Raw genomic sequence first — 26,340 nt, 5'->3', positions numbered from 1 at the left:
TAAAGAAGTAAGTTCAGTCAATACACCGAGACCATATCGGCATGCAACTTTCATTAATTTCCTGATATCAAGTAATCATTTTCTTTGCTTGGCAGGGTTTGGACGAAGTTCGCCAATAAGGTTCCCGGTCTAAACAAAGAGTTGCGGTTTATGCACCCCAAAGTAAGTAATACTAGCTAGTTCCGCGCATCTTTAATTGATTCAAATTTTCAGCAATATATCATTACCATGTTTGCTTATCAGTTTGATTGAACTCTATTCTCGTAAAGTGTATGTACTAGAAAGAAGGCACTGTCTTATGTGCATACTACGTATGTGAGTTCATTCGCCACTCGACCTCTGAGCGGGTCTTCCGTGAGAAACAATTTCAAGTACGTAAATAATATTTACACTTTTGTTGAGTTTTATTCATATATATGCATGTATTGACCCCCTTCTTTAAATTAGATCTCGCAGATGCGGGATGAACTCCTACCATATGATCGCATAAGAGCAATTCAAGAGGAATTGGTGGGATTATTTGTTGACCATGCTACGGCAACAAAAGTCCTTCCCCGACAACGCCAGGAATTCTTCTTGCTACTTCTCTTGCTTGCGTCGGTTTTTCCCTTGAAGAGGAAAGGGTGATGCAGCACAGGAGCAGTAAGTATTTCCTTCAGTTTGAGAACCAAGGTATCAATCCAGTAGGAGAATCTCGTCAAGTCCAGAGTACCTGCACAAACACAAAGAGCTTGCACCCAACGCTATAAAGGGGTTGTCAATCCCTTCAAGATTGATTGCAAAGTGAGATCTGAAGGAGGATAGTGCAATGAAGGAAAAGTGTAAGGCTGAAAATATGGTGTGGAGTAGACCCGGGGGCCATAGTGTTCACTAGAGGCTTATCTGAAAATAGAAAATATTACGTTGGGTGAACAAATTACTGTCGAGCAATTGATAGAACCGCGCAAATTCAGGACGATATCTAAGGCAATGATCATACATATAGGCATCACGTCCGAGACAAGTAGACCGATACTTTCTGCATCTACTACTATTACTCCACACATCGACCGCTATCCAGCATGCATCTAGTGTATTGAGTTCATGACGAACAGAGTAACGCCTTAAGCAAGATGACATGATGTAGAGGGATAATCTCAAACCAATGATGAAAACCCCATCTTTTTACCCTTAATAGCAACAACACGATGCGTGCCTCGCTACCCCTTCTGTCATTGGGTGAGGTCACCGCACGATATGAACCCAAAACCAAGCACTTCTCCCATTGCAAGAATCATAGATCTAGTTGGCCAAACAAAACCCACAACTCGAAGAGAATTACAAGGATATGAAATCATGCATAAGAGAGATCAGAAGAAACTCAAATAAGATTCATAGATAATCTGATCATAAATCCACAATTCATCGAATCTCGACAAACACACCGCAAAAGAAGATTACATCGGATAGATCTCCATGAAGATCATGGAGAACTTTGTATTGAAGATACAAGGGAGAGAAGAAGCCATCTAGCTACTAGCTATGGACCCGTAGGTCTATGGTGAACTACTCACGCATCATCGGAGAGGTCATGGTGTTGATGAAGAAGCCCTCCGTGTCCGAATCCCCCCTCTGACAGGGCACCAGAACGTGCCCCAGATGGGATCTTGTGGAGGCAGAAGCTTGCGGCGGCGGAAAAGTACTTTCGATGATCTCCTGATTTTTTCTGGGATTTTAGGGAATATATAGGCGCAAAACCTAGGGCAGAGGTGGCCCAGGGAGCCCACAAGCCTAGAAGGCGCGGGCCCCCTGGCCGCGCCATGAGGGCTTGTGGGGTCCCTGCAGGGCCCCTGCCCTGATTCTCCGGCTTCCCGATCTTTTTCTGTTTCGGAAAAAATATTTTTGGCAGTTTCATTCCGTTTGGACTCCGTTCAAAATCCTCCTGTGAAAGGGGTAAAAAACATGGAAAAAACAGGAACTGGCACTTGGCACTGAGTTAATAAGTTAGTCCCAAAAAATATATAAAAGGCATGCAAAACATCAAAAGTTTGACAAGATAATAGCATGAAACCATCAAAAATTATAGATACGTTGGAGACGTATCAGACCACGTCATACCTAAAGACGGAGAATGCCATGTGGATTTGTCACTGGATCTTAATTAGATGATGTTTTGGATTAATTGTAAAAGTGTTATATTGTATATATGTAATAGCATCGGATAGATATACGAAAACTTGTTGTTCGTCCAAGCATGGAGAAAGAGAGGACACTTCTCTCTATTAGCTAGCTAACACAATACGAAACCACTAAATTACCCCACCCCCCCATTAAAAAAAACAAAAACCCCAGCTCCGTCCAGATGCTGATGCGTGGATGCCATGTTGTCCCGGTTGGTGTGACCAACCGTGACTAAAGAACCTCCTGCCTGGGCTACCCACAGAGGCCACGTGGAGACCCTTCGTTTCCGGTTAGTAAGGGAACCGGGACTAAAGGTTATGGGCTTTAATCCCGACCCTTTAGTGCCCGTTCTAGAACCGGGGCTAATGTGCCTGTGGAACCGGGACAAATGGGCCATTTTCTAGTGGTGGAAGATGATAAGAGTGTAGGTGCAGGCTTATAGTCCTTCATCCCCATGCGAGTTAGAAGTTTATTAGCATAGTTTTCTTGATTCAATACTATGCCATCTTGAATCTTGTTGACTTCAATACCCAGAAAGAAGTGTAAATCACCAAGATCCTTGAGAGCAAATTATGAGCTTACATCATGCAGAAGAGCATTAATGACATTTTGTGAAGAGCTTGCAACTAATATTTTATATATATGTATATATATATACATACATACATATATATATATATACATACATATATATATACATATATACTCCCGCATGGTAGTATATTGAACAAATGGGGTAACTACCCCTGGGTGGTAGGATGTATTTTTCATATATATATATATATATATATATATATATATATATATATATATATATATATATATATATCAGTACAAAAATAGTTGTGGCAGCCTTGTTATAAATAAACAATGATGTATCAGCCTTGGATGCAACAAAGCCAAGGTGCCTCAACTGAGAGCTCAACCTTGAATACCACGCTGTTGGTGCTTGCTTATGCCATTAAGAGCTTTGTCAAGCTTGCACATGTAGTGAGGTGTTTTCTTATTCTCATACCCACATGGTTGTCTCATGTAAACCTCCTCTTACAGAACACCATGCAAGAACGCATTCTGAAAGTCTAGCTGCTTCAAGCTCCATCCCCTCGACACAACAATAGCTAGCACAAGTCTAATCATTACAGCTTTAACAATAGGACTAAGTGTATCCTCATAATCCTTACCATAATGTTGTTTAAAACCTTTTTCTACTAGACGTGATTTATATCTATGAATAGAACCATCTGCTCTTTTTTTCATTCTCTAGATCCACTTACAGTTATTTTTGTTGGGGAACATTGCATGGGAAACAAAAAATTTCATATGCTGACCAAGATCAATCTATGGAGACTAACATCTGTGAGAGGGGGGAGTGCATCTATATACCCTTGTAGACCGCTAAGCAGAAGCGTATAGAACACAGTTGATGTAGTCGAACATCTTCGCGATCCAATCACGATCCGTTCCGCGATCTCATCATGATCCGTCTCGCGATCCCATCCCGATCTAGTGCCGAACGGATGACACCCCCGCGTTTAACACACGTACAACTCGATGACGTTCTCTGCCTTCTTGATCTAGCAAGAGGGGGCACAGAGTTAGCTGAGTTCTCCGACAACACGACAGCGTGGCGGCGGTGTTGGTGGAGCTGATCCTGCAGGGCTTCGCCGTGCACTGTCGAACCGATCTAGAGGAGAAATGACCTAGAGGGAGGGAGGGGGGATGCGCCTTGGATTGTGGTGCTGCTGCCCTCTCTCCCCTCCACTATATATAGGAGGGAGGGGAAGGGGTGGAGCCCTAGGGTTTCCCCTAGGGTTGGCTGGCCGCCCCAAGGTGGAGGAGTCCACCTCCAACTAGGAGGTGAGGCGTGGGGGGGGGGAGTCCTCCAATTAGGACTCCTCCCCTCTCTTCCCTCTTGGCGCATAGGCCCATAGAGGCTGGCTGCCTAGCCCACCGGGGGCTGGTCTGGCACCTCCTAGGCCCATGTGGCCCCACGGGGTGGGTGGCCCCCCCGGTGGACCCCCGGAACCCATTCGTCACTCCCGGTACACTACCGGTAATGCCCAAAACTTTTCCGAATCCTGCATACCTCTTTCTTATATATGAATCTTCGTCTCCACACCATTCCGGAGCTCCTCGTGAAGTCTGGAGTCTCATCCGGGACTCCCAACAGACTTCGATCACCAACATACATAACTCAACTATACCAAAACATCACCGAACCACAAGTGTGCACACCCCGCGGGTTCGAGAACTATGCAGACATGACCCAGACACTCTCTGGCCAATAACCAATAGCGGGACCTGGATGTCCCTATTGGCTCCTACATATTCTACAAAGATCTTTATCTGTTGAACCTGTGTGTCAAGGATTCAGTTAATCCCTTATGTTGTTCCCTTTGTCCTTCGGTATGTTACTTGCCCGAGATTCGATCGTCGGTATCTCCATACCTAGTTCAATCTCGTTATCAGCAAGTCTCTTTACTCGTTCTATAATACAAGATCCCGTGACTAACTCCTTAGTCATATTGCTTGAAAGCTCATTGCGATGTTGTATTACCAAGTGGGCCGAGAGATACCTCTCCATCATACGGAGTTACAAATCGCAGTCTCGATTCACGCCAACCCAACAGACACCTTCGGAGATACTTGTAGAGCACCTTTATAGTCACCCAGTTAAGTTGTGACATTTGATACAAACAAGGTATTCCTTCGGTGCCAGGGAGTTGCATGATCTCATGGTCATAGAAACAGATACTTGACATGCAAAAAACAATAGCAATAAACTAACACGATCATATGCTATGTTCATAGTTTGGGTCTTGTCCATCACATCATTCTCCTAATGATGTGATCCAGTTATCAAATGACAACTCATGTCTATGGTCAGGAAACCTTGACCATCTTTGATCAATGAGCTAGTCCTTAGAGGCTTATTAGGGACAATATGTTATCTATGTATCCACACATGTATTTGAGTTTCTACTCAATACAATTCTAGCATGGATAATAAACGATTACCATGAACAAGGAAATATAATAATAACTAATTTATTATTGCCTCTAAGGCATATTTCCAACAGTCTCCCACTTGCACTAGAGTCAATAATCTAGTTCACATCACTATGTGATTTACACCCAATGAGTTCTGGGGTTTAATCAAGTTTGCTTTGTGAGAGAGGTTTTAGTCAACGAGTCTAAAGCTTTCAGATCCGTGTGTGCTTTATAAATCTCTATGTCATCCTGTAGATGTTGCTACCACGGTTCATTTGGAACTATTCCAAATAATTGCTCCACTATATGAATCCAGTCAGCTACTCAGAGTCATCCAGATTGGTGTCAAAGTTGCATCGACGTGACCCTTTACGACGAACTCTTTCATCACCTCCATAACTGAGAAACATTTTGGTTGTCCTCAAGTTACTAAGGATAATTTTGACCTCTGTCCAGTGATCCATTCTTGGATCACTCTTGTACCCCTAGACAGACTCATGGCAATGCACACATCAGGTGTGATTCACAACATGGCATACTATAGAGCCTACGGCTAAGGCATAGGGGACGACATTCGCCTTTTCTCTTTCTTCTTCCGTGGTCGATCTTTGAGTCTTACTCAAATTCACACCTTACAACACAGCCAAGAACTCCTTCTTTGACCGGTCTGTTTTTAACTCCTTCAAAATCTTGTCAAGGTATGTATTCATTGAAAGTTTTATCAAGCGTCCTGATCTATCTCTATAGATCTTGATGCTCAATGTTCAATTAGCTTAATCCAGGGTTTCCTTTGAAGAACACCTTTCAAACAACCCTATATGCTTTACAGAAATCCTACATCATTTCCGATCATCAATATGCAACCACATATACTCATCAGAAGTTCTATAGTGCTCCCACTCACTTTCTTGGAAAATACAAGTTTCTCAAAAACTTTGTATAAACCCAAAAGCTTTGATCATCACATCAAAGCGTATATTTCAACTCCGAGATGATTGCTCCAGTCTACAGAAGGATTGTTGGAGCTTGCATAATTGTTAGCATCCTTAGGATCGACAAACCCTTTTGGTTGTATCCCATACAACCATTCCTCAAGGAAACCGTCAAGGAAACAATGTTTTCACATCCATCTGCCAAATTTTGTAATCGAAAAATGCAACAAGTGCTAACGTAATTCCAACAGACTTTTAGCATCGCTACGGGCGAGAAAGTCTCTTCGTAGTCAACTCCTTAAACTTGCCGGAAACCTCTTTGCAGCAAGTCGAGCTTTCTAAATGGTGACATTTACCATCATCGTCTGTATTCCTTTAAAAGATCCATTTATACTTAATAGTCTTACGACCATGAAGTAGTTCTTCCAAAGTCAACACTCTATTTTCATGATCCTATCTCGGATTTCATGGCCTCCAGCCATTTGTCGGAATCCGGGCCTAGCATCGCTTCTGCATAGCTCGTAGGTTCATTTTTGTCCAACAACATGACCTCCAAGACAGGATTATCGTACCACTCTGGATCAGTACATGTCCTTGTCGACCTACGAGGTTTGGTAGTAAATTGATCTGAAGCTTCATGATCACCATCATCAGCTTCTACTTCAACTGGTGTAGGAGCCATAGGAACAATTTCCTACGCCCTTTTACTCTCTGGTTGAAGTGACGGTTCAAAAACCTCATCAAGTTCCACCATCCTCCCACTCAATTCTTTCGAGAGAAACTCTTTCTTGAGAAAGGACCCGTTTTCATCAACAAACACTTTGCTTTTGGATCTGAGATAGGAGGTATACCCAACTGATTCCTTTGGGTATCCTATGAAGATGCAATTATCCGCTTTGGGTTCGTGCTTATCAGGCTAAAGCCTTTTGACATAAGTATCACAACCCCAAACTTTAACCAACGACATCTTGGGTTTCTCTAAACCATAGTTCATACGGTGTCATCTCAAGGAATTAAATGGCGCCCGATATACGGTGTCTCTAATGCATAACCCCAAAACGATAGTGGTAGTTCGATAAGAGACATCATAGTATGCACCATATCCAATAGGGCGCTGCTACGATGTTCGGACAGACCATCACACCATGGTGTTCCAGGTGGCACGAATTGTGAAACAATTTCCACGTTGTCTTAAATGTATACCAAACTCGCAACTCGGTTATTCATCTCTACGATCACATCGTAGATATTTCATCCTCTTGTCACGACGATCTTCAACTTCACTCTGAAATTGCTTGAAGTTTTCAATAATTCAGACTGGTGATTCATCAACTAAATACAGCTGTATCTACTCGAATCATGTGTGAAGTAAGAACATAACGATATCCACTGCGTGCCTCACCAGTCATTGGACTGCATACATCAAAATGTATTATTTCCAATAAGTCACTTGCTCGTTCCATCTTACTGAAAACGAGGCCTTTAGTCATCTTGCCCATGTGGCATGATTTGCATGTATCAAGTGATTCAAAATCAAGTGAGTCCAAAAGATCTATCTGCATGGAGCTTCTTCATGCGTTTACACCAATAGACATGGTTCGCATGTCTCAAACAATTCAAAAACGAGTGAGTTCAAAGATCCATCAGCATGGAGCTTCTTCATGCATTTTATACCAATATGACTTAAGCGGCAGTGCCACAAGTACGTGGTACTATCATTACTACTTTGATTCTGTTGGCATCAATATTGTGAACATGTGTATCACTACGATCGAGATTCAATAAACCATTCATATTAGGTGCATGACCATTGAAGGTATTATTCAAGTAAACAGGGTAACGATTATTCTCTTTAAATGAATAACCGTATTGCAATAAACACGATCCAATCATGTTCATGCTCAATGCAAACACCCAACAACATTTAGATTTAACACTAACCCCGAAGGTAGAGGGAGCGTGCGATGGTGATCTCATCAACCTTGGAAACACTTCCAACACACATCATCACCTCGCCATTAGCTAGTCTCCGTCTATTCCGTAGCTTTTATTTCGAGTTACTAACATTTAGTAACTGAACCGGTATCTAATACCCAGGTGCTACTAGGAGTACTAGTAAAGTACACATCAACAACACGTATATCTAATATAGTTCTGTTGACGTTGCCAGCCTTCTTATCTACCAAGTACCTAGGTAGTTCCTCGTCTACACCTTCATCGTCGATGTCTTCCCCGTCTCCATCTCCATCACCCCAGTCATTCCCCCCTCTTCCATCTTTTCCTTTCGATTACACTCGTCGTCCTCATGTTGTGGATAAGTCCGCTGATACACTATCTTCTGGTGTGTCGTCTTCCTCGTCCCAACCTACTTATGGTATTCGGGCTAGTCATTTCCTTCCTCCCGACTGTTATTCTCCTAGTTGATATGGTATTTTGGATGTTCTTTACCCTACGTGTTATCTTGATGCCGTTTATTAATGGTGAGTTGTGTGAGGAGGTATATTAGCAACGACCACATGGGTATTCTGTTCCTAATGGCATGGTCTATCGTCTTCGTCGATCTCTCTATGGCCTTAAACAAGCCCCCTCCCCTTCTTGGTTTGAGCGTTTTGCCTCTGTGGTGACTGCATCTTGGTTTTCTTCGAGTGCTCATGATCCGGCACTCTTTGTCTATTTTTCTTCTCATGGTCGCACTCTTCTTCTTCTATGTGTTGATGACATGATTATCACTAGCGATGATTCTGAGTACATTACCTTTGTCAATGCCCATCTCAATGAGCAATTTATTATGTGTGATCTTGGTCCTCTTTGTTACTTTCTTGGGATTGAGGTTTCCTCTACCTCTGATGGAGTTTTTATTTCCCAATAAAAGTACAACCAAGATCTTCTTTCTCGTGCAGTTCTTAGTGATGAGCGCATTGTTGAGACTCCTATAGAGCTCAATGTTCACCTCCGCGCTTCTGATGGTGAGCCCTTGTCTGATCCAGTACGCTATTGTCATCTTGTTGGGAGTCTTGTCTATCGCACTTTCACTTGTCCAAATATGTCCTATTCTATCCATATTCGTGGCCAGTTTGTTTCCACTCCCATTTTGGTTCATTATAGTCACCTTCCGCGTGTTCTATGGTATCTTCTTGGCATGATCTCTCACCATCTCTTCTTTCCCCATTCCATCTCTTACAGTTCCAGACCTATTCGGTTGTTATGTGGGCAAGTGATCCTTCGGAATGTCGTTCTCTTTCTGTGTACTGTGTTTTTTTGGTGGTTCTCTCATTGCCTGGAAGACAAAGAAACAAACTGCAGTTTCCTGGCCGAGTGAAGAGGCTGAGTTGCTAGCTATGGCTCTTTTGATGACAGAGGTGACTTTGTTACGATGGTTACTAGAGGACTTTGATATTTATGTTACTACACCTACTACCCTCTTGTTAGATAATACATGTGCTATCAGTATTGCGGAACCCCGTGAAGCATGAGATCACCAAGCATATTGGTGTTGATGCCTTTTTTTGTGTACTGCTCTGCAGGATCATGGTATTGCTCTTTGGTATTTGCCTTCCGAGTTATAGTTGGCAGACTTCTTCATGAAGGCTCAGACTAGAGCACAACATGGGTTTTATCTCTCCAAACTCAGTGTTGTGGATCCACCATGAGTTTGAGGGTGGTGGGTGCTAGAGTTATATTTATGTTGTCTTTTGTACTTCTACATTTTGGCTTTTTGCATCCCTCATGTACATGTATATATGATGGCTTTGGCCTCCAGATAATACAAGTTGCTTTCATAACAAATCTCAAGTTGCTTTCTTACTCGAAAGCTCTTGTGCGGTAGTCGAAAGCCGGATGTTCGATGCTTAAAGAAAAAACATAGGTGTTGCTCTCTTGTCTGCTTTGAGGTTTCCACTAGTCGGGGAGACCGAAATAAAAACCAGTAGGAAGGTAATCCAAAGTCTAGTGTTAAAATATATTGGTTCCTACCTCTTGATGGATAATTGAAAACACACAACAAGAAGGAAAAAAGATTACATCTCGAACCATTGCGAGCAACTTAGAATTCTAGAGTGGAAAAGTATATTCGTTCATTCGGAAGAAAGGATGTAGAGCCAAAGAGCATACTTTGGATGTTATGACCTATTCTAAAAAAGTACTTGAACTTCAATCCGCTAAAAAAAGAAAAGGTACAAAAACCAAATGACCAACAATAGCACAAGAACCCGACATTGTTAGGTTACATGATAAGGATCCTATGTTAATTAAAGAAACTCTCAAACCTCAAATTATGATTTGCATTATACAGACATAAAGTTATTGTCTTGATCATGGAAAGTTAAGAAATATCTTAGTTTTCATGTGGATGTGTTTGTGTGATGGCAATATCTAGTAGTTTGAAATGATAACACATTGTTTACTTTCCTAGTGATATGGCGAAGTGTCTTACTATGTATCCCATCACAACGAATAATATATTGGTGAAATATTCTCTATCCTTTTAAGTTTTTTCTAGATTTAAATTTAATCACTAATTTGTAAAGGACGAAAGCATCCGTTGGGCGTTAGTTTTGGTTCTCATTAATACACATCTGATGGAATTTACTCAAGACTCTGGGCATTTGGTACGATCTAACCTTTGTGTGTCCAATACATGAAAATAGTGTAGTTCATGATCATGCCTTTATGATATTCTGATATATGGGAATTGGAGACCTTTTGAGAAAACTATACTAGTTGATGTGGAAATTGCTTTGTATGGGAGGAAAAACCCACAATTCATGTTTGATGTGGACTCTATTTGTTATGGGTGTACTGATCTACTAATCAAGACCAAGAAAATCATTGGTCCATGATAAAGGGAATGTATGATAAGTTTATCAAGGAGAACATGCTAGTCTTTATGAATTACCATTTGATATTTATGTTTAAGAACCTACTCTAGTAAAGACTGGTTGGTGATAATATTAAACAGTTAATCATGTAGTTCTGTAATTCAGGGGAAGGTTTCTGTTAAATATTTCCAGTTTGGAACTCTATTTAGAATTCCAGATATATTAGTCATTGTAATAACCCAGTGCAAATTGAAGTATACCTCATTCTCCTTGCCTTTGCACATAGGTAACAAACGACAATGGATATCTAAAGGAAGTGGTGAAGCAACCGCTGAAGGTAGTTCCGAGAAGGTAAATACATTTGTAGTCAGTGGTAAATTGAAAGTAGAAATTAATTTGAACTAATTAATCTGCAACATAAAAAAGAATATCTATCATGGCCTGGCTTGAAGATGGGTGCTGAATCATGTGCATATAAAGAAAATAATTGGAAAACTTGTTCTTTTTATTATTTCGTTGTTATCATTCATTTGAACTACCATAATATTTATTGAAATTTTCAATTTGATATTCACTTCATAATTAATAAATAAAAACTTGGATGCTACTGCAATTACTCGTGTGTGTTTGAGATGAAAACTAAACAACTTTGACTTGATTATCTTTTGCACCATTTGTTATTGATGATTTGTGATTGTGTTAGTTGCATTTAGTCCCTTGTTGTGAAACTTCAAGCAGACGACTTCTGCATGTATAAATTCAAGTAAATTAAACATTGGAGACAATGTTCAACAAAAAAAATTACAAAGCTCTTTGCACCATGAGAGTATGAAGCCTTTGATTATATATAAAAGTTGTGCTTACTCATGCACATATGAAAACTGAAATAAACATAAATCTAGTTTTATCAAAGATAGATAGATACATAGATAGACATTTAGGTAGAAATGGATAGATTTCTCACATAATCAACCATCTAGCACACTAGCCTCGTAAACTACATGTAAAAGACAATTTAGCCGGACATAGCGCCTATTACTGATTTGATGTCATTAGCGATATTCTTGGCATCTGCTGCAATACCAGCCAATCCTCTCCTTGCTAACCCAGCACAATAGAGCCCATTTTCACCTTTCCAGTGATTCGGATATTCTTTGATGGGTAGTCCATTGCCATTTAACATGCTCTCACCATTCTAGGATAAAAATAAAACAGGGCTTGTTAGCGGATTTAGTAATTGTTGCACCAAGAAAACAAACTCAAACATATCCAAACATCAATATTCAATGTTGTTACCTTGAGCCATATATTTGCTGTGCTTTTGTATCCAGTTGCAAACACAATCACGTCGAATGATATTTTTTTCCTGCACTGGAATTCAACCATGTCGCCCATGATCTTACTAATGCTCCCGTGAACCTATAAGAGATGAACAAAATATTGATAACTTGGCATATGAATACATCATGTGTTATGAAATTTATGTCATGTCAAGGATATACTTACTTTGATGATACCTTTTTTGATTAACCCAACAGTGCCAACATCAATAACAGCGGATCGGCCGGTTTTTGACTTGAGGATCATTGGACCCATTTTGGGCGTCGTGATGCCATGTCTCGATAGGTCTCCAAATATTAATTTCGCCGCCATCAAAAGGAGGTTATCCACTAGATTCAGTGGAAGACGATGAACGAGTGTCATCCCCAACCGGATTAATTCCTTTGTCATTACATGAATCTGCAACCACAAAATATGTCACATATCTTTTGAAGCATGCATGACAAAATAAAATACCATAGAATCATCTTGTCAAGAGTTATTTTGTGGTCTTGAAGTTCGTTAGTTGTTTCGGCATGTTATAAAACACTCTATCGCTTTTTACTCTTAAATACTTTCTACTAATAACTCTTAAGAATTGCATCCCCTCTAGTGGTGAGTATAATACAAAATTATATAATATATAGTGCATGTACATACCGGGCTTCGTATAACAATTGAAGTATTGCAACCATGGGTCGCAAGGTCATAAGCAATTTCCATTCCGGAGTTGCCAGATCCAACCACTAATACATTCATGCCAGAGTAGCTCTTTCCTGACTTGTAGCTTGAGGAGTGCATCATATCACCCGGAAAACTTTGCAATCCAGGGATCATTGGAATATTCTCTGCACTATTTTCACCACTTGCCACAACAAGAAACTTTGCTGTGAACTTGACTATTGTGCTCTTCGCCATGTCATGTATCACGATGGACCAACATTTTTCGTCATTGTCATATGTGGATGACTCCACACTAGTGAGATACTTAGGTTGAATATTGAAACGCTCAACATAGTCATCTAAGTATTTCACAAACATGGTTTTTGGTATGTATGTTGGCGCATCTACTGGGTATGACATGTGTGGCAACTCACAAAACTCCTTTGCAAGATGTAGCTTGAGGCGATCGTAGGCGCGGTTGCGCCAAAGCGACGCGCTACAACTTTCACGCTCGACAATGACATAAGAAATTGAGAATTGGCTAAGGCATGCTGCTGTTGCAAGGCCTGCCGGCCCAGCGCCGACAATCAACACTACAACATTGTCCATTTCAAAGAGAAGAGTTGACAAAGTTGTGGGATGGGTGCAATCCTAGTCTGGAGTTTTTGCTTGTTTTCTCGATGAATATTTCGATGCATATGCACACATATATATACTGATATGTTTCATGTGTCAATCTATTTAGATTTAGGAATGAAAATGGTAAATATTTATTGATGCCTTATCCTGGTGTGTACGAGTATTCCATCTAAAAATTGAAGCATTGGTGTGAAAACGTGTCCAGATACATAATAGGCAGGAAACACACTTTTCTTCGATTGCTTTTATTGGAAACCTATCAAACGGCTTTGGATATGTTTAGACTAGAAATCTTTTATGTTTCTTTCCATTCCTATTGTCATCAATCAGAATTCGTATAGGATAAGGATATGCTCAATATATACTTGTATGCTGATTTAGATTTAATAAAGATTAATGTTTTTCCTTTCGAGTGTACTCCCTTCATCTTGAATTAGTAGTCGTGAAAATGATAGAAATGGATGTATCTATAACTAAAAATATATGTTTCAAGTTAGATCTATATATATGAAAGTTCATCAATGCTACAAAGCATTATAAATATAATAAAAAATAGTACTATATCAAGATTTTGAGACGGATAATATGATTGTCTATTGCTGCATACGTGCGTACTATATCGAACTGTCAGGTGCCAAGCGAAGTGTTGTGGTACGTAATGCCTTAAAGATTGATGGGGAGCAGATTGGACTGCCGCTGCGGGAGCAGACTGTTATTGATGCTACTTGCTGACTATGGAAGTTGGGATGTTGGAATCTGGAGAACGTATTCATACATCTCGCCGAGATTCCGATAGTAAAATCGATGGTTGTTTCCTAAGAGCAAGGTTGGTTAATAGTAGGCTGTCCGTAGTGAAAGTAGTTAACTTAGATAATTTTGGTGAGGTGGAATAAAATTAAATAAAGAAAGAGAGGGTTAAGTATCATGTCATGATACCGTATCATATCAAATGATGTGCTCCTATATGTCTTGCATGACAATAAATGAACTATCCTATGATACTAACATATGATACAATGCATTACAGATGTGATATCTTAAACTAATACCATATGCATGATACTAGTATATGATACTACCCATTACAACCAGCCGTATAGCCAACTAGTGACTATGTGATGTTGCCATGTTATATGTATTTATTACGTTCACTCACTCCTATAGTAAGATTAACTATAAGGTTGATTATATGAGTATTTTTTTTGTTTATTGTTTTATCTCTTTTATATTTATGCATCTGTCTAAGAACATGCATATAGCTTCAATATTGTATAAAAACCTATTACTATTACTTTTTCATGTTTCTTTTTTACTTAAGGAAAATTAACATGTAAACAAGCTATAAGAGCATCTACAACCGGACCCCTTATAAAGGTCTCAAACGTGTGGGTAGTTTGTCCGGTCAGTGCCCAGTCATTAAAAAGTGACTCAGATGGACGTCCTAATTAGGCCTCAAATGCCCGGGATGACCAACATCCCTCGTATCCGGCCTAAATATGGGATGGATATAGGGCAACCCAGGGACGCCCGCGTGACAGTCCCGACCCACCCACGTCCCCACAGTTATCCCACAAAAAGCCGCATCTGACTCATCGCTCCAAAACCCTAGCTCATTCATTCTCCTCTCTCGCTCCATCCTCTCCTCTTCCCGCACCGAATCCGATCAAATCCGACGAAATGTCGAGCTCCAGCAGTCGCTGCGACGACGACCTGGATCCGGAGTATGAGCTTGCCCTCCGCATCGCCTTGGAGCTGTCCAAGCTGGAGACTGGGGGGCAGCTCCGGATCGGCATCCTCGCCGCTTCCCATCCGGCGCAGCTCGGACGCCAGCGCTGGCCCCTCCCGGCCCGTGCGTAGCCCCAACAGGCGGCTTGCGCAATCCATGCCTCCCCTGTGCCGTCCCCTGGCCCCGCCGACTACTGCTCCCCCACGTGGGCAGCGGTGGGTGCTTGTGCCCGTCACGCCGGTCCGGACACGCACGTCGTTCGCCGCAAGCGACAACGACAAAGGATGAGGTCGAAGGCGGAGCAATCCGTGCGCCGCCACCGCGGGATGGAGGCAGAGCCCGACGAGGACACGTGCCTCCTCGAATGGGTCCACCGTCGGTCGGTTACGACCGCGGAAACGTACGCGCCGCGGCTCCGGCGGAAGAACGCGAAGGCATAATGGATTGCCATTGAGCAGCCGGAGCGCGAGGCGGCTGAGGCAGTGACGGAGGTGGCTCGGCTCGCCAAGTTCAAGTGGGAGTAGGACAGGGAGGTCCGACGGCGCAAAGGACCGACGAGGAAGTAGTGACTATCCCTGTCTCCGTTTATACTTTACTTATGTTTAGCTACTTCGTAGTTAGGATTTATCGATGAACTCCGATGTACTACACTCCATTTGTTCGGCCTTGCAATCCAATCTTATGAACTGTGTGTTGATCTATTTTTACATAGCGTTGCATGAGTTATATAGTTTTGAGGGTCCAGATATACGGTACGTGGATGTGGAAGGCAACAAATAAGACGCGTCCGGTTAGTATCTGCAGATGTGTCCGGACGCGTCCCCGGACGTTTAAGAAACAGATTTTTAAGGTCGTTTGTAGGTGCTTTAAGCCATTTATTGTACTTGCTCTAATGTGTATTCATCACTTGTGCAATCTTGCGGATAAAAGTACTTCCATCGGAAGGATCCAGAAATTCGTTTCCCGGCCGCGCGCCATCTTATCCTACGGCGTGTGTGTCACTTATATATTCTAATCCGACGGCGGAGAGATGGGACGTACCATGTTTATCTGCTTTTGTCGTGCATGGGACGGCTGGCATGGCTGTCTACCGTCTAGGTCAACCCATCAAATGTGTCATCTTAATAAAAACCACGAAAATGTGATACACAACACTAGTCACTGGAGTGGGGGTAGGCGGGCAACAACCGTAGAGGGAAGCTGAACAGTTTTCTCTGAGAGCAAACGATGTCGCATCCCGTGCTGCTCAACGGAAAATTCAGGGCGTATCATGTCCAACCAGATGGCCGGCGTGCTGACCCACTCGTGGAGGCAGCCGGTCCACTGATAGACCTCCGGCTCTAGTTTCGTGGACTCGGTCTTCAACGGAGGGGCACGACGCAGTCGGCGGCGGCGGACAACACGATGGCCTCTGCGAGCTGCGCCTCGTATGCGACGTCCTACTCCTCGACCTTGCGTCGTTCTTCCTCCTCCTTTCATGGAGTGCGGCTGCTAGCGTCGTCTGATAGGCGGCCTCCGTCTTCTGGTCCTCGTCGCGAACGACGGGAGGGGGCGGCGAAGGGCCTGGCTGCACGTCGCGCACGTCGCGCCGGCGCTGCTACTCGTGCCCGAGTGTGAACCAAACCTCCTAGTAGGGAGAGTCGTCCGCGTAGATGCGGTTCTGCCGCTGCTCCGGCGTCAACTGCTGCCACCAGCGACTCACCTCCTCCGCATGACCCTACCCCGACCGCGACATGACTGGCACCGGGATCCTCTCCGGATCTAGATGCCAGTGGTGCGGGAGGGTCACATCTGCGTACAGTAGCGGGATGCGGTGCTCCAAGTGCCACTGTGCTTGGTGCACCGGGACGTTGACTGGGTGGCGAGGCCGGCGGGAAGACGCCGGCGGGGGCAACGCACGGGGATAGGCGATGGGGGACTTGCCCTTGTTTTGGATGGAGCCGACCATGGCTGCGGGCTAGGGTTTGGTCGTCGCCGAGGGAGCAGAGAGGTGGCGAGATGGGGACGGGGTCTGGAAGCAGATAAGGCCGAACCGCACCGCACACTCGGATTAAAAAAGACCGACCGCGGTCGCTGATGTGTGGGCCCATGAAGGGTGGCCGTCATTAATTAAGTTGACTGCGGGTAGTTGGACGATCGCCGGGTGTAAATGCGTTGGGCACTGAAAGGACGCGCGCACGTCCGCTTCGTTTTCAGTCTCAAGTTTGAACCGAAAATATATCGCCTCATTAGAGTTGCTCTAATACTATATTAAAATTCATAAGGGCACGATCTGCGCATATTTCTACAACCGTTTATCTGCGTTGTGATCCAAAATGTTGTTCCGGCGAAGATTGATTGAAAACTGAATGCAAATTCAAAAGTCTCTCGAAACGAGCCAATATTTACATGTTCATCTTGTACAAATTCATCTTTCAATTATTCTTATACATCCGTGTTCCTGTGCGTACCGTCGATCTCCCCGTTCTGTTCCATTCATCCAGGAGCGAATACAATAGCAAACGGGTCACGGATGCAAAAGTAAAAAAAAAACTGATTAAGCCATCAGATTCTAGTGGATGGATCTAAGCACACATGTGCTACATTTTTTGCACAAACCTTCATGGATTCTAGTCATTTCGCCTTTAGAATCACCTTCTCCTTCCTAAGAAGGCAACAACGCTTACCCAAATCCCCGTTCAAAATGGCAGGGACTTCAACTGGTGGACCACGCAGAGTAGGGGAACATCCGCGGGATGAGCCTTATCCCCCGGTGGGTCTCGCAGAACTAGCAGCGGGTCTGCGGGTTGAGCCTGACCCCTACAGGATTTGGTAAAGCTTTCTCTCCATCATCTTTTTTTTTGGAAAAGGAGGTTCAAACCCTCGGCCTCTGCATCAATCAATGCATACGTACATTTTTATTAACTACTGTATTCAACATAGATCTAACAAGAACATACATCAAACCATTTGAAGCCATCACTCACACCTACAAAACTCGATAATGTGAAGTGTTCTCACTCTCCATATCTAGAACCGATGCCGTCACCGATAGTTCCACATAACGTATCGGAACCCACAACCGGTGCAGCAGACCTAAAGCGTAAACCACAGGCATACTTTTAGATGCCGCCATCATCATCAGGCCGCTAACCCATCTTCAGGAGAGAGATTTGTATCATCCTTGTCAGTCCGTCCATCCGTCGACGCCACCACGACTCGTCAGTCCAGACGCGAAGATTCTGGAAAAATCTGTCGTGCGTAGCACCTGTCGGCCAGGCATGACTTGACATCTCCACCGAAATCTCCGTGCAAGATGATCGACACCGCCACGACCCCAAACAGCGCCACCGCCCTGCGCTCATTCGTCCAGACACGAAGATTCTGGAAGAACTGTCATGCGTAGCACCTACCAACCAGGCATGACTCAGCGTAGCACCTGTCGGTCAGGCATGACTTGGTAGTTCCACCAAATCTTCGGGCCAGACGAAGCCGCTCCATCTCCTGCCTCTGTTATCCAGCGCCTTGGATTGTGGTGCTGCTGCCCTCTCTCCCCTCCACTATATATAGGAGGGAGGGGAAGGGGTGGAGCCCTAGGGTTTCCCCTAGGGTTGGCTGGCCGCCCCAAGGTGGAGGGTCCACCTCCAACTAGGAGGTGAGGCGTGGGGGGGGGAGTCCTCCAATTAGGACTCCTCCCCTCTCTTCCCTCTTGGCGCATAGGCCCATAGAGGCTGGCTGCCTAGCCCACCGGGGGCCAGTCTGGCACCTCCTAGGCCCATGTGGCCCCACGGGGTGGGTGGCCCCCCAGTGGACCCCCGGAACCCATTCGTCACTCCCGGTAATGCCCGAAACTTTTCCGAATCCCGCATACCTCTTTCTTATATATGAACCTTCGTCTCCAGACCATTCCGGAGCTCCTCGTGAAGTCTGCAGTCTCATCCGGGACTCCGAACAGACTTCGATCACCAACATACATAACTCAACTATACCAAAACATCACCAAACCTCAAGTGTGCACAACCTGCGGGTTCGAGAACTATGCAGACATGACCCAGACACTCTCTGGTCAATAACCAATAGCGGGACCTGGATGTCCATATTGGCTCCTACATATTCTACAAAGATCTTTATCTGTTGAACCTCTGTGTCAAGGATTCAGTTAATCCCGTATGTTGTTCCCTTTGTCCTTCGGTATGTTACTTGCCCGAGATTCGATCGTCGGTATCTCCATACCTAGTTCAATCTCGTTATCAACAAGTCTCTTTACTCATTCTATAATACAAGATCCCATGACTAACTCCTTAGTCATATTGCTTGAAAGCTCATTGCGATGTTGTATTACTAAGTGGGCCGAGAGATACCTCTCCATCATACGGAGTGACAAATCGCAGTCTCGATTCACGCCAACCCAACAGACACCTTCGGAGATACTTGTAGAGCACCTTTATAGTCACCCAGTTAAGTTGTGACGTTTGATACACACAAGGTATTCCTTCGGTGCCTGGGAGTTTCATGATCTCATGGTCATAGAAACAGATACTTGACATGCAAAAAACAATAGCAATAAACTAACACGATCATATGCTACGTTCATAGTTTGGGTCTTGTCCATCAAATCATTCTCCTAATGATGTGATCCAGTTATCAAATGACAACTCATGTCTATGGTCAGGAAACCTTGACCATCTTTGATCAACGAGCTAGTCCTTAGAGGCTTATTAGGGACAATATGTTATCTATGTATCCAGACATGTATTTGACTTTCTAATCAATACAATTCTAGCATGGATAATAAAAGATTACCATGAACAAGGAAATATAATAATAACTAATTTATTATTGCCTCTAAGGCATATTTCCAACAGTCTCCCACTTGCACTAGAGTCAATAATCTAGTTCACATCACTATGTGATTTACACCCAATGAGTTCTGGGGTTTAATCAAGTTTGCTTTGTGAGAGAGGTTTTAGTCAACGAGTCTAAAGCTTTCAGATCCGTGTGTGCTTTATAAATCTCTATGTCATCCTGTAGATGTTGCTACCACGCTTCATTTGGAACTATTCCAAATAATTGCTCCACTATATGAATCCAGTCAGCTACTCAGAGTCATCCAGATTGTTGTCAAAGTTGCATCGACGTAACCCTTTACGACGAACTCTTTCATCACCTCCATAACTGAGAAACATTTTGTTTGTCCTCAAGTTACTAAGGATAATTTTGACCTCTGTCCAGTGATCCATTCTTGGATCACTCTTGTACCCCTAGACAGACTCATGGCAATGCACACATCAGGTGTGATTCACAACATGGCATACTATAGAGCCTACGGCTAAGGCATAGGGGACGACATTCGCCTTTTCTCTTTCTTCTTCCGTGGTCGATCTTTGAGTCTTACTCAAATTCACACCTTACAACACAGCCAAGAACTCCTTCTTTGACCGGTCTGTTTTTAACTCCTTCAAAATCTTGTCAAGGTATGTATTCATTGAAAGTTTTATCAAGCGTCCTGATCTATCTCTATAGATCTTGATGCTCAATGTTCAATTAGCTTAATCCAGGGTTTCCTTTGAAGAACACCTTTCAAACAACCCTATATGCTTTACAGAAATCCTACATCATTTCCGATCATCAATATGCAACCACATATACTCATCAGAAGTTCTATAGTGCTCCCACTCACTTTCTTGGAAAATACAAGTTTCTCAAAAACTTTGTATAAACCCAAAAGCTTTGATCATCACATCAAAGCGTATATTTCAACTCCGAGATGATTGCTCCAGTCTATAGAAGGATTGTTGGAGCTTGCATAATTGTTAGCATCCTTAGGATCGACAAACCCTTTTGGTTGTATCCCATACAACCATTCCTCAAGGAAACCGTCAAGGAAACAATGTTTTCACATCCATCTGCCAAATTTTGTAATCGAAAAATGCAACAAGTGCTAACGTAATTCCAACAGACTTTTAGCATCGCTACGGGCGAGAAAGTCTCTTCGTAGTCAACTCCTTGAACTCGCCGGAAACCTCTTTGCAGCAAGTCGAGCTTTCTAAATGGTGACATTTACCATCATAGTCTGTCTTCCTTTAAAAGATCCATTTATACTTAATAGCCTTACGACCATCAAGTAGTTCTTCCAAAGTCAACACTCTATTTTCATGATCCTATCTCGGATTTCATGGCCTCCAGCCATTTGTCGGAATCCGGGCCTAGCATCGCTTCTCCATAGCTCGTAGGTTCATTTTTGTCCAACAACATGACCTCCAAGACAGGATTATCGTACCACTCTGGATCAGTACATGTCCTTGTCGACCTACGAGGTTTGGTAGTAAATTGATCTGAAGCTTCATGATCACCATCATCAGCTTCTACTTCAACTGGTGTAGGAGCCATAGGAACAATTTCCTACGCCCTTTTACTCTCTGGTTGAAGTGACGGTTCAAAAACCTCATCAAGTTCCACCATCCTCCCACTCAATTCTTTCGAGAGAAACTCTTTCTTGAGAAAGGACCCGTTTTCATCAACAAACACTTTGCTTTTGGATCTGAGATAGGAGGTATACCCAACTGATTCCTTTGGGTATCCTATGAAGATGCAATTATCCGCTTTGGGTTCGTGCTTATCAGGCTAAAGCCTTTTGACATAAGTATCACAACCCCAAACTTTAACCAACGACATCTTGGGTTTCTCTAAACCATAGTTCATACGGTGTCATCTCAAGGAATGAAATGGCGTCTGATATACGGTGTCTCTAATGCATAACCCCAAAACGATAGTGGTAGTTCGATAAGAGACATCATAGTATGCACCATATCCAATAGGGCGCTGCTACGATGTTCGGACAGACCATCACACCATGGTGTTCCAGGTGGCACGAATTGTGAAACAATTTCCACATTGTCTTAAATGTATACCAAACTCGCAACTCGGTTATTCATCTCTACGATCACATCGTAGATATTTCATCCTCTTGTCACGACGATCTTCAACTTCACTCTGAAATTGCTTGAAATTTTCAATAATTCAGACTGGTGATTCATCAACTAAATACACCTGTATCTACTCGAATCATGTGTGAAGTAAGAACATAACGATATCCACTGCGTGCCTCAGCAGTCATTGGACTGCATACATCAAAATGTATTATTTCCAATAAGTCACTTGCTCGTTCCATCTTACTGAAAACGAGGCCTTTAGTCATCTTGCCCATGTGGCATGATTTGCATGTATCAAGTGATTCAAAATCAAGTGAGTCCAAAAGATCTATCTGCATGGAGCTTCTTCATGCGTTTACACCAATAGACATGGTTCGCATGTCTCAAACAATTCAAAAACGAGTGAGTTCAAAGATCCATCAGCATGGAGCTTCTTCATGCATTTTATACCAATATGACTTAAGCGGCAGGGCCACAAGTACGTGGTACTATCATTACTACTTTGATTCTTTTGGCATCAATATTGTGAACATGTGTATCACTACGATCGAGATTCAATAAACCATTCATATTAGGTGCATGACCATTGAAGGTATTATTCAAGTAAACAGGGTAACGATTATTATCTTTAAATGAATAACCGTATTGCAATAAACACGATCCAATCATGTTCATGCTCAATGCAAACACCCAACAACATTTTGATTTAACACTAACCCCGAAGGTAGAGGGAGCGTGCGATGGTGATCTCATCAACCTTGGAAACACTTCCAACACACATCATCACCTCGCCATTAGCTAGTCTCGGTCTATTCCGTAGCTTTTATTTCGAGTTACTAACATTTAGTAACTGAACCGGTATCTAATACCCAGGTGCTACTAGGAGTACTAGTAAAGTACACATCAACAACACGTATATTTAATATAGTTCTGTTGACGTTGCCAGCCTTCTTATCTACCAAGTACCTAGGTAGTTCCTCGTCTACACCTTCATCGTCGATGTCTTCCCCGTCTCCATCTCCATCACCCCCAGTCATTCCCCCCTCTTCCCTCTTTTCCTTTCGATTAAACTCGTCGTCCTCATGTTGTGGATAAGTCCGCTGATACACTATCTTCTGGTGTGTCGTCTTCCTCGTCCCAACCTACTTATGGTATTCGGGCTAGGCATTTCCTTCCCCCCGACTGTTATTCTCCTAGTTGATATGGTATTTTGGATGTACTTTACCCTACGTGTTATCTTGATGCCGTTTATTAATGGTGAGTTGTGTGAGGAGGTTTATTAGCAACGACCACATGGGTATTCTGTTCCTAATGGCATGGTCTATCGTCTTCGTCGATCTCTCTATGGCCTTAAACAAGCCCCCTCCCATTCTTGGTTTGAGCGTTTTGCCTCTGTGGTGACTGTATCTTGGTTTTCTTCGAGTGCTCATGATCCGGCACTCCTTGTCTATTTTTCTTCTCATGGTCGCACTCTTCTTCTTCTATGTATTGATGACATGATCATCACTAGCGATGATTCTGAGTACATTACCTTTGTCAATGCCCATCTCAATGAGCAATTTATTATGTCTGATCTTGGTCCTCTTTGTTACTTTCTTGGGATTGAGGTTTCCTCTACCTCTGGTGGAGTTTTTATTTCCCAATAAAAGTACAACCAAGATCTTCTTTCTCGTGCAGTTCTTAGTGATGAGCGCATTGTTGAGACTCCTATAGAGCTCAATGTTCACCTCCGCGCTTCTGATGGTGAGCCCTTGTCTGATCCAATACGCTATTGTCATCTTGTTGGGAGTCTTGTCTATCGCACTTTCACTTGTCCAAATATGTCCTATTCTATCCATATTCATGGCCAGTTTGTTTCCACTCCCATTTTGGTTCATTATAGTCACCTTCAGCGTGTTCTATGGTATCTTCTTGGCACGATCTCTCACCATCTCTTCTTTCCCCATTCCATCTCGTTACAGTTCCAGACCTATTCGGTTGTTATGTGGGCAAGTGATCCTTCGGAATGTCGTTCTCTTTCTGTGTACTGTGTTTTTTTGGTGGTTCTCTCATTGCCTGGAAGACAAAGAAACAAACTGCAGTTTCCTGTCCGAGTGAAGAGGCTGAGTTGCTAACTATGGCTCTTTTGATGACAGAGGTGACTTTGTTACGATGGTTACTAGAGGACTTTGATATTTATGTTACTACACCTACTACCCTCTTGTTAGACAATACATGTGCTATCAGTATTGCGGAACCCCGTGAAGCATGAGATCACCAAGCATATTGGTGTTGATGCCTTTTTTTGTGTACTGCTCTGCAGGATCATGGTATTGCTCTTTGGTATGTGCCTTCCGAGTTATAGTTGGCATACTTCTTCATGAAGGCTCAGACTAGAGCACAACATGGGTTTTATCTCTCCAAACTCAGTGTTGTGGATCCACCATGAGTTTGAGGGTGGTGGGTGCTAGAGTTATATTTATGTTGTCTTTTGTACTTCTACATTTTGGCTTTTTGCATCCCTCATGTACATGTATATATGATGGCTTTGGCCTCCAGATAATACAAGTTGCTTTCATAACAAATGTCAAGTTGCTTTCTTACTCGAAAGCTCTTGTGCAGTAGTCGAAAGCCGGATGTTCGATGCTTAAAGAAAAAACATAGGTGTTGCTCTCTTGTCTGCTTTGAGGTTTCCACTAGTCGGGGAGACCGAAATAAAAACCAGTAGGAAGGTAATCCAAAGTCTAGTGTTAAAATATATTGGTTCCTACCTCTTGATGGATAATTGAAAACACACAACAAGAAGGAAAAAAGATTACATCTCGAACCATTGCGAGCAGCTTAGAATTCTAGAGTGGAAAAGTATATTCGTTCATTCGGAAGAAAGGATGTAGAGCCAAAGAGCATACTTTGGATGTTATGACCTATTCTAAAAAAGTACTTGAACTTCAATCCGCTAAAAAAAGAAAAGGTACAAAAACCAAATGACCAACAATAGCACAAGAACCCGACATTGTTAGGTTACATGATAAGTTTTTTCTAGATTTAAATTTAATCACTAATTTGTAAAGGACGAAAGCATCCGTTGGGCGTTAGTTTTGGTTCTCATTAATACACATCTGATGGAATTTACTCAAGACTCTGGGCATTTGGTACGATCTAACCTTTGTGTGTCCAATACATGAAAATAGTGTAGTTCATGATCATGCCTTTATGATATTCTGATATATGGGAATTGGAGACCTTTTGAGAAAACTATATTAGTTGATGTGGAAATTGCTTTGTATGGGAGGAAAAACCCACAATTCATGTTTGATGTGGACTCTATTTGTTATGGGTGTACTGATCTACTAATCAAGACCAAGAAAATCATTGGTCCATGATAAAGGGAATGTATGATAAGTTTATCAAGGAGAACATGCTAGTCTTTATGAATTACCATTTGATATTTATGTTTAAGAACCTACTCTAGTAAAGACTGGTTGGTGATAATATTAAACAGTTAATCATGTAGTTCTGTAATTCAGGGGAAGGTTTCTGTTAATTATTTCCAGTTTTGAACTCTATTTAGAATTCCAGATATATTAGTCATTGTAATAACAGAGTGCAAACTGAAGTACACCTCATTCTCCTTGCCTTTGCACATAGGTAACAAACGGCAATGGATATCTAAAGGAAGTGGTGAAGCAACCGCTGAAGGTAGTTCCGAGAAGGTAAATACATTTGTAGTCAGTGGTAAATTGAAAGTAGAAATTAATTTGAACTAATTATTCTGCAACATAAAAAAGAATATCTATCATGGCCTGGCTTGAAGGTGGGTGCTGAATCATGTGCATATAAAGAAAATAATTGGAAAACTTGTTCTTTTTAATATTTTGTTGTTATCATTCATTTGAACTACCATAATATTTATTGAAATTGTCAATTTGATATTCATTTCATAATTAATAAATAAAAACTTGGATGCTACTGCAATTACTCGTGTGTGTTTGAGATGAAAACTAAACAACTTTGACTTGATTATCTTTTGCACCATTTGTTATTGATGATTTGTGATTGTGTTAGTTGCATTTAGTCCCTTTTTGTGAAATTTCAAGCAGACGACTTCTGCATGTATAAATTCAAGTAAATTAAACATTGTAGACAATGTTCAACAAAAAAATTACAAAGCTCTTTGCACCATGAGAGTATGAAGCCTTTGA

At 42.4% G+C, this 26,340-nt stretch overlaps 1 protein-coding gene across 1 annotated transcript; it reads right to left on the bottom strand.

Moving 5' to 3' along the window:
- Window positions 1–11,741: 11,741 nt before the first annotated feature.
- On the bottom strand, window positions 11,742–13,546 carry LOC123412114 (probable indole-3-pyruvate monooxygenase YUCCA10). The gene is made up of 4 exons (XM_045105058.1): window positions 12,881–13,546; window positions 12,407–12,640; window positions 12,197–12,319; window positions 11,742–12,095 (listed from the first exon to the last, which is right to left on the bottom strand). The coding sequence occupies exons 1-4, from the start codon at window positions 13,490–13,492 to the stop codon at window positions 11,916–11,918; spliced, it is 1,149 nt and encodes a 382-aa protein (XP_044960993.1). The 5' UTR covers window positions 13,493–13,546; the 3' UTR covers window positions 11,742–11,915.
- Between the last annotated feature and the right edge of the window lie 12,794 nt (window positions 13,547–26,340).

The sequence above is a fragment of the Hordeum vulgare genome, chromosome 7H, assembly GCF_904849725.1.
Source record: "Hordeum vulgare subsp. vulgare chromosome 7H, MorexV3_pseudomolecules_assembly, whole genome shotgun sequence".
NCBI classification, from domain to species: Eukaryota; Viridiplantae; Streptophyta; class Magnoliopsida; order Poales; family Poaceae; genus Hordeum; species Hordeum vulgare.
Note: the sequence above shows the minus strand (reverse complement) of the source record. Positions and strands in the feature narration are given on the sequence as shown.

What these genes read in the sequence shown, in the direction of transcription:
- LOC123412114 (XM_045105058.1), bottom strand. Translation starts at nt 13,492, where the DNA reads ATGGACAATGTTGTAGTGTTGATTGTCGGCGCTGGGCCGGCAGGCCTT. An exon ending in CAATTGTTATACGAAGCCCG is followed by an intron (nt 12,641 to 12,880) that starts GTATGTACATGC and finishes TTGTGGTTGCAG; the next exon opens with ATTCATGTAATGACAAAGGA. An exon ending in TCAAAAAAGGTATCATCAAA is followed by an intron (nt 12,320 to 12,406) that starts GTAAGTATATCC and finishes CATCTCTTATAG; the next exon opens with GTTCACGGGAGCATTAGTAA.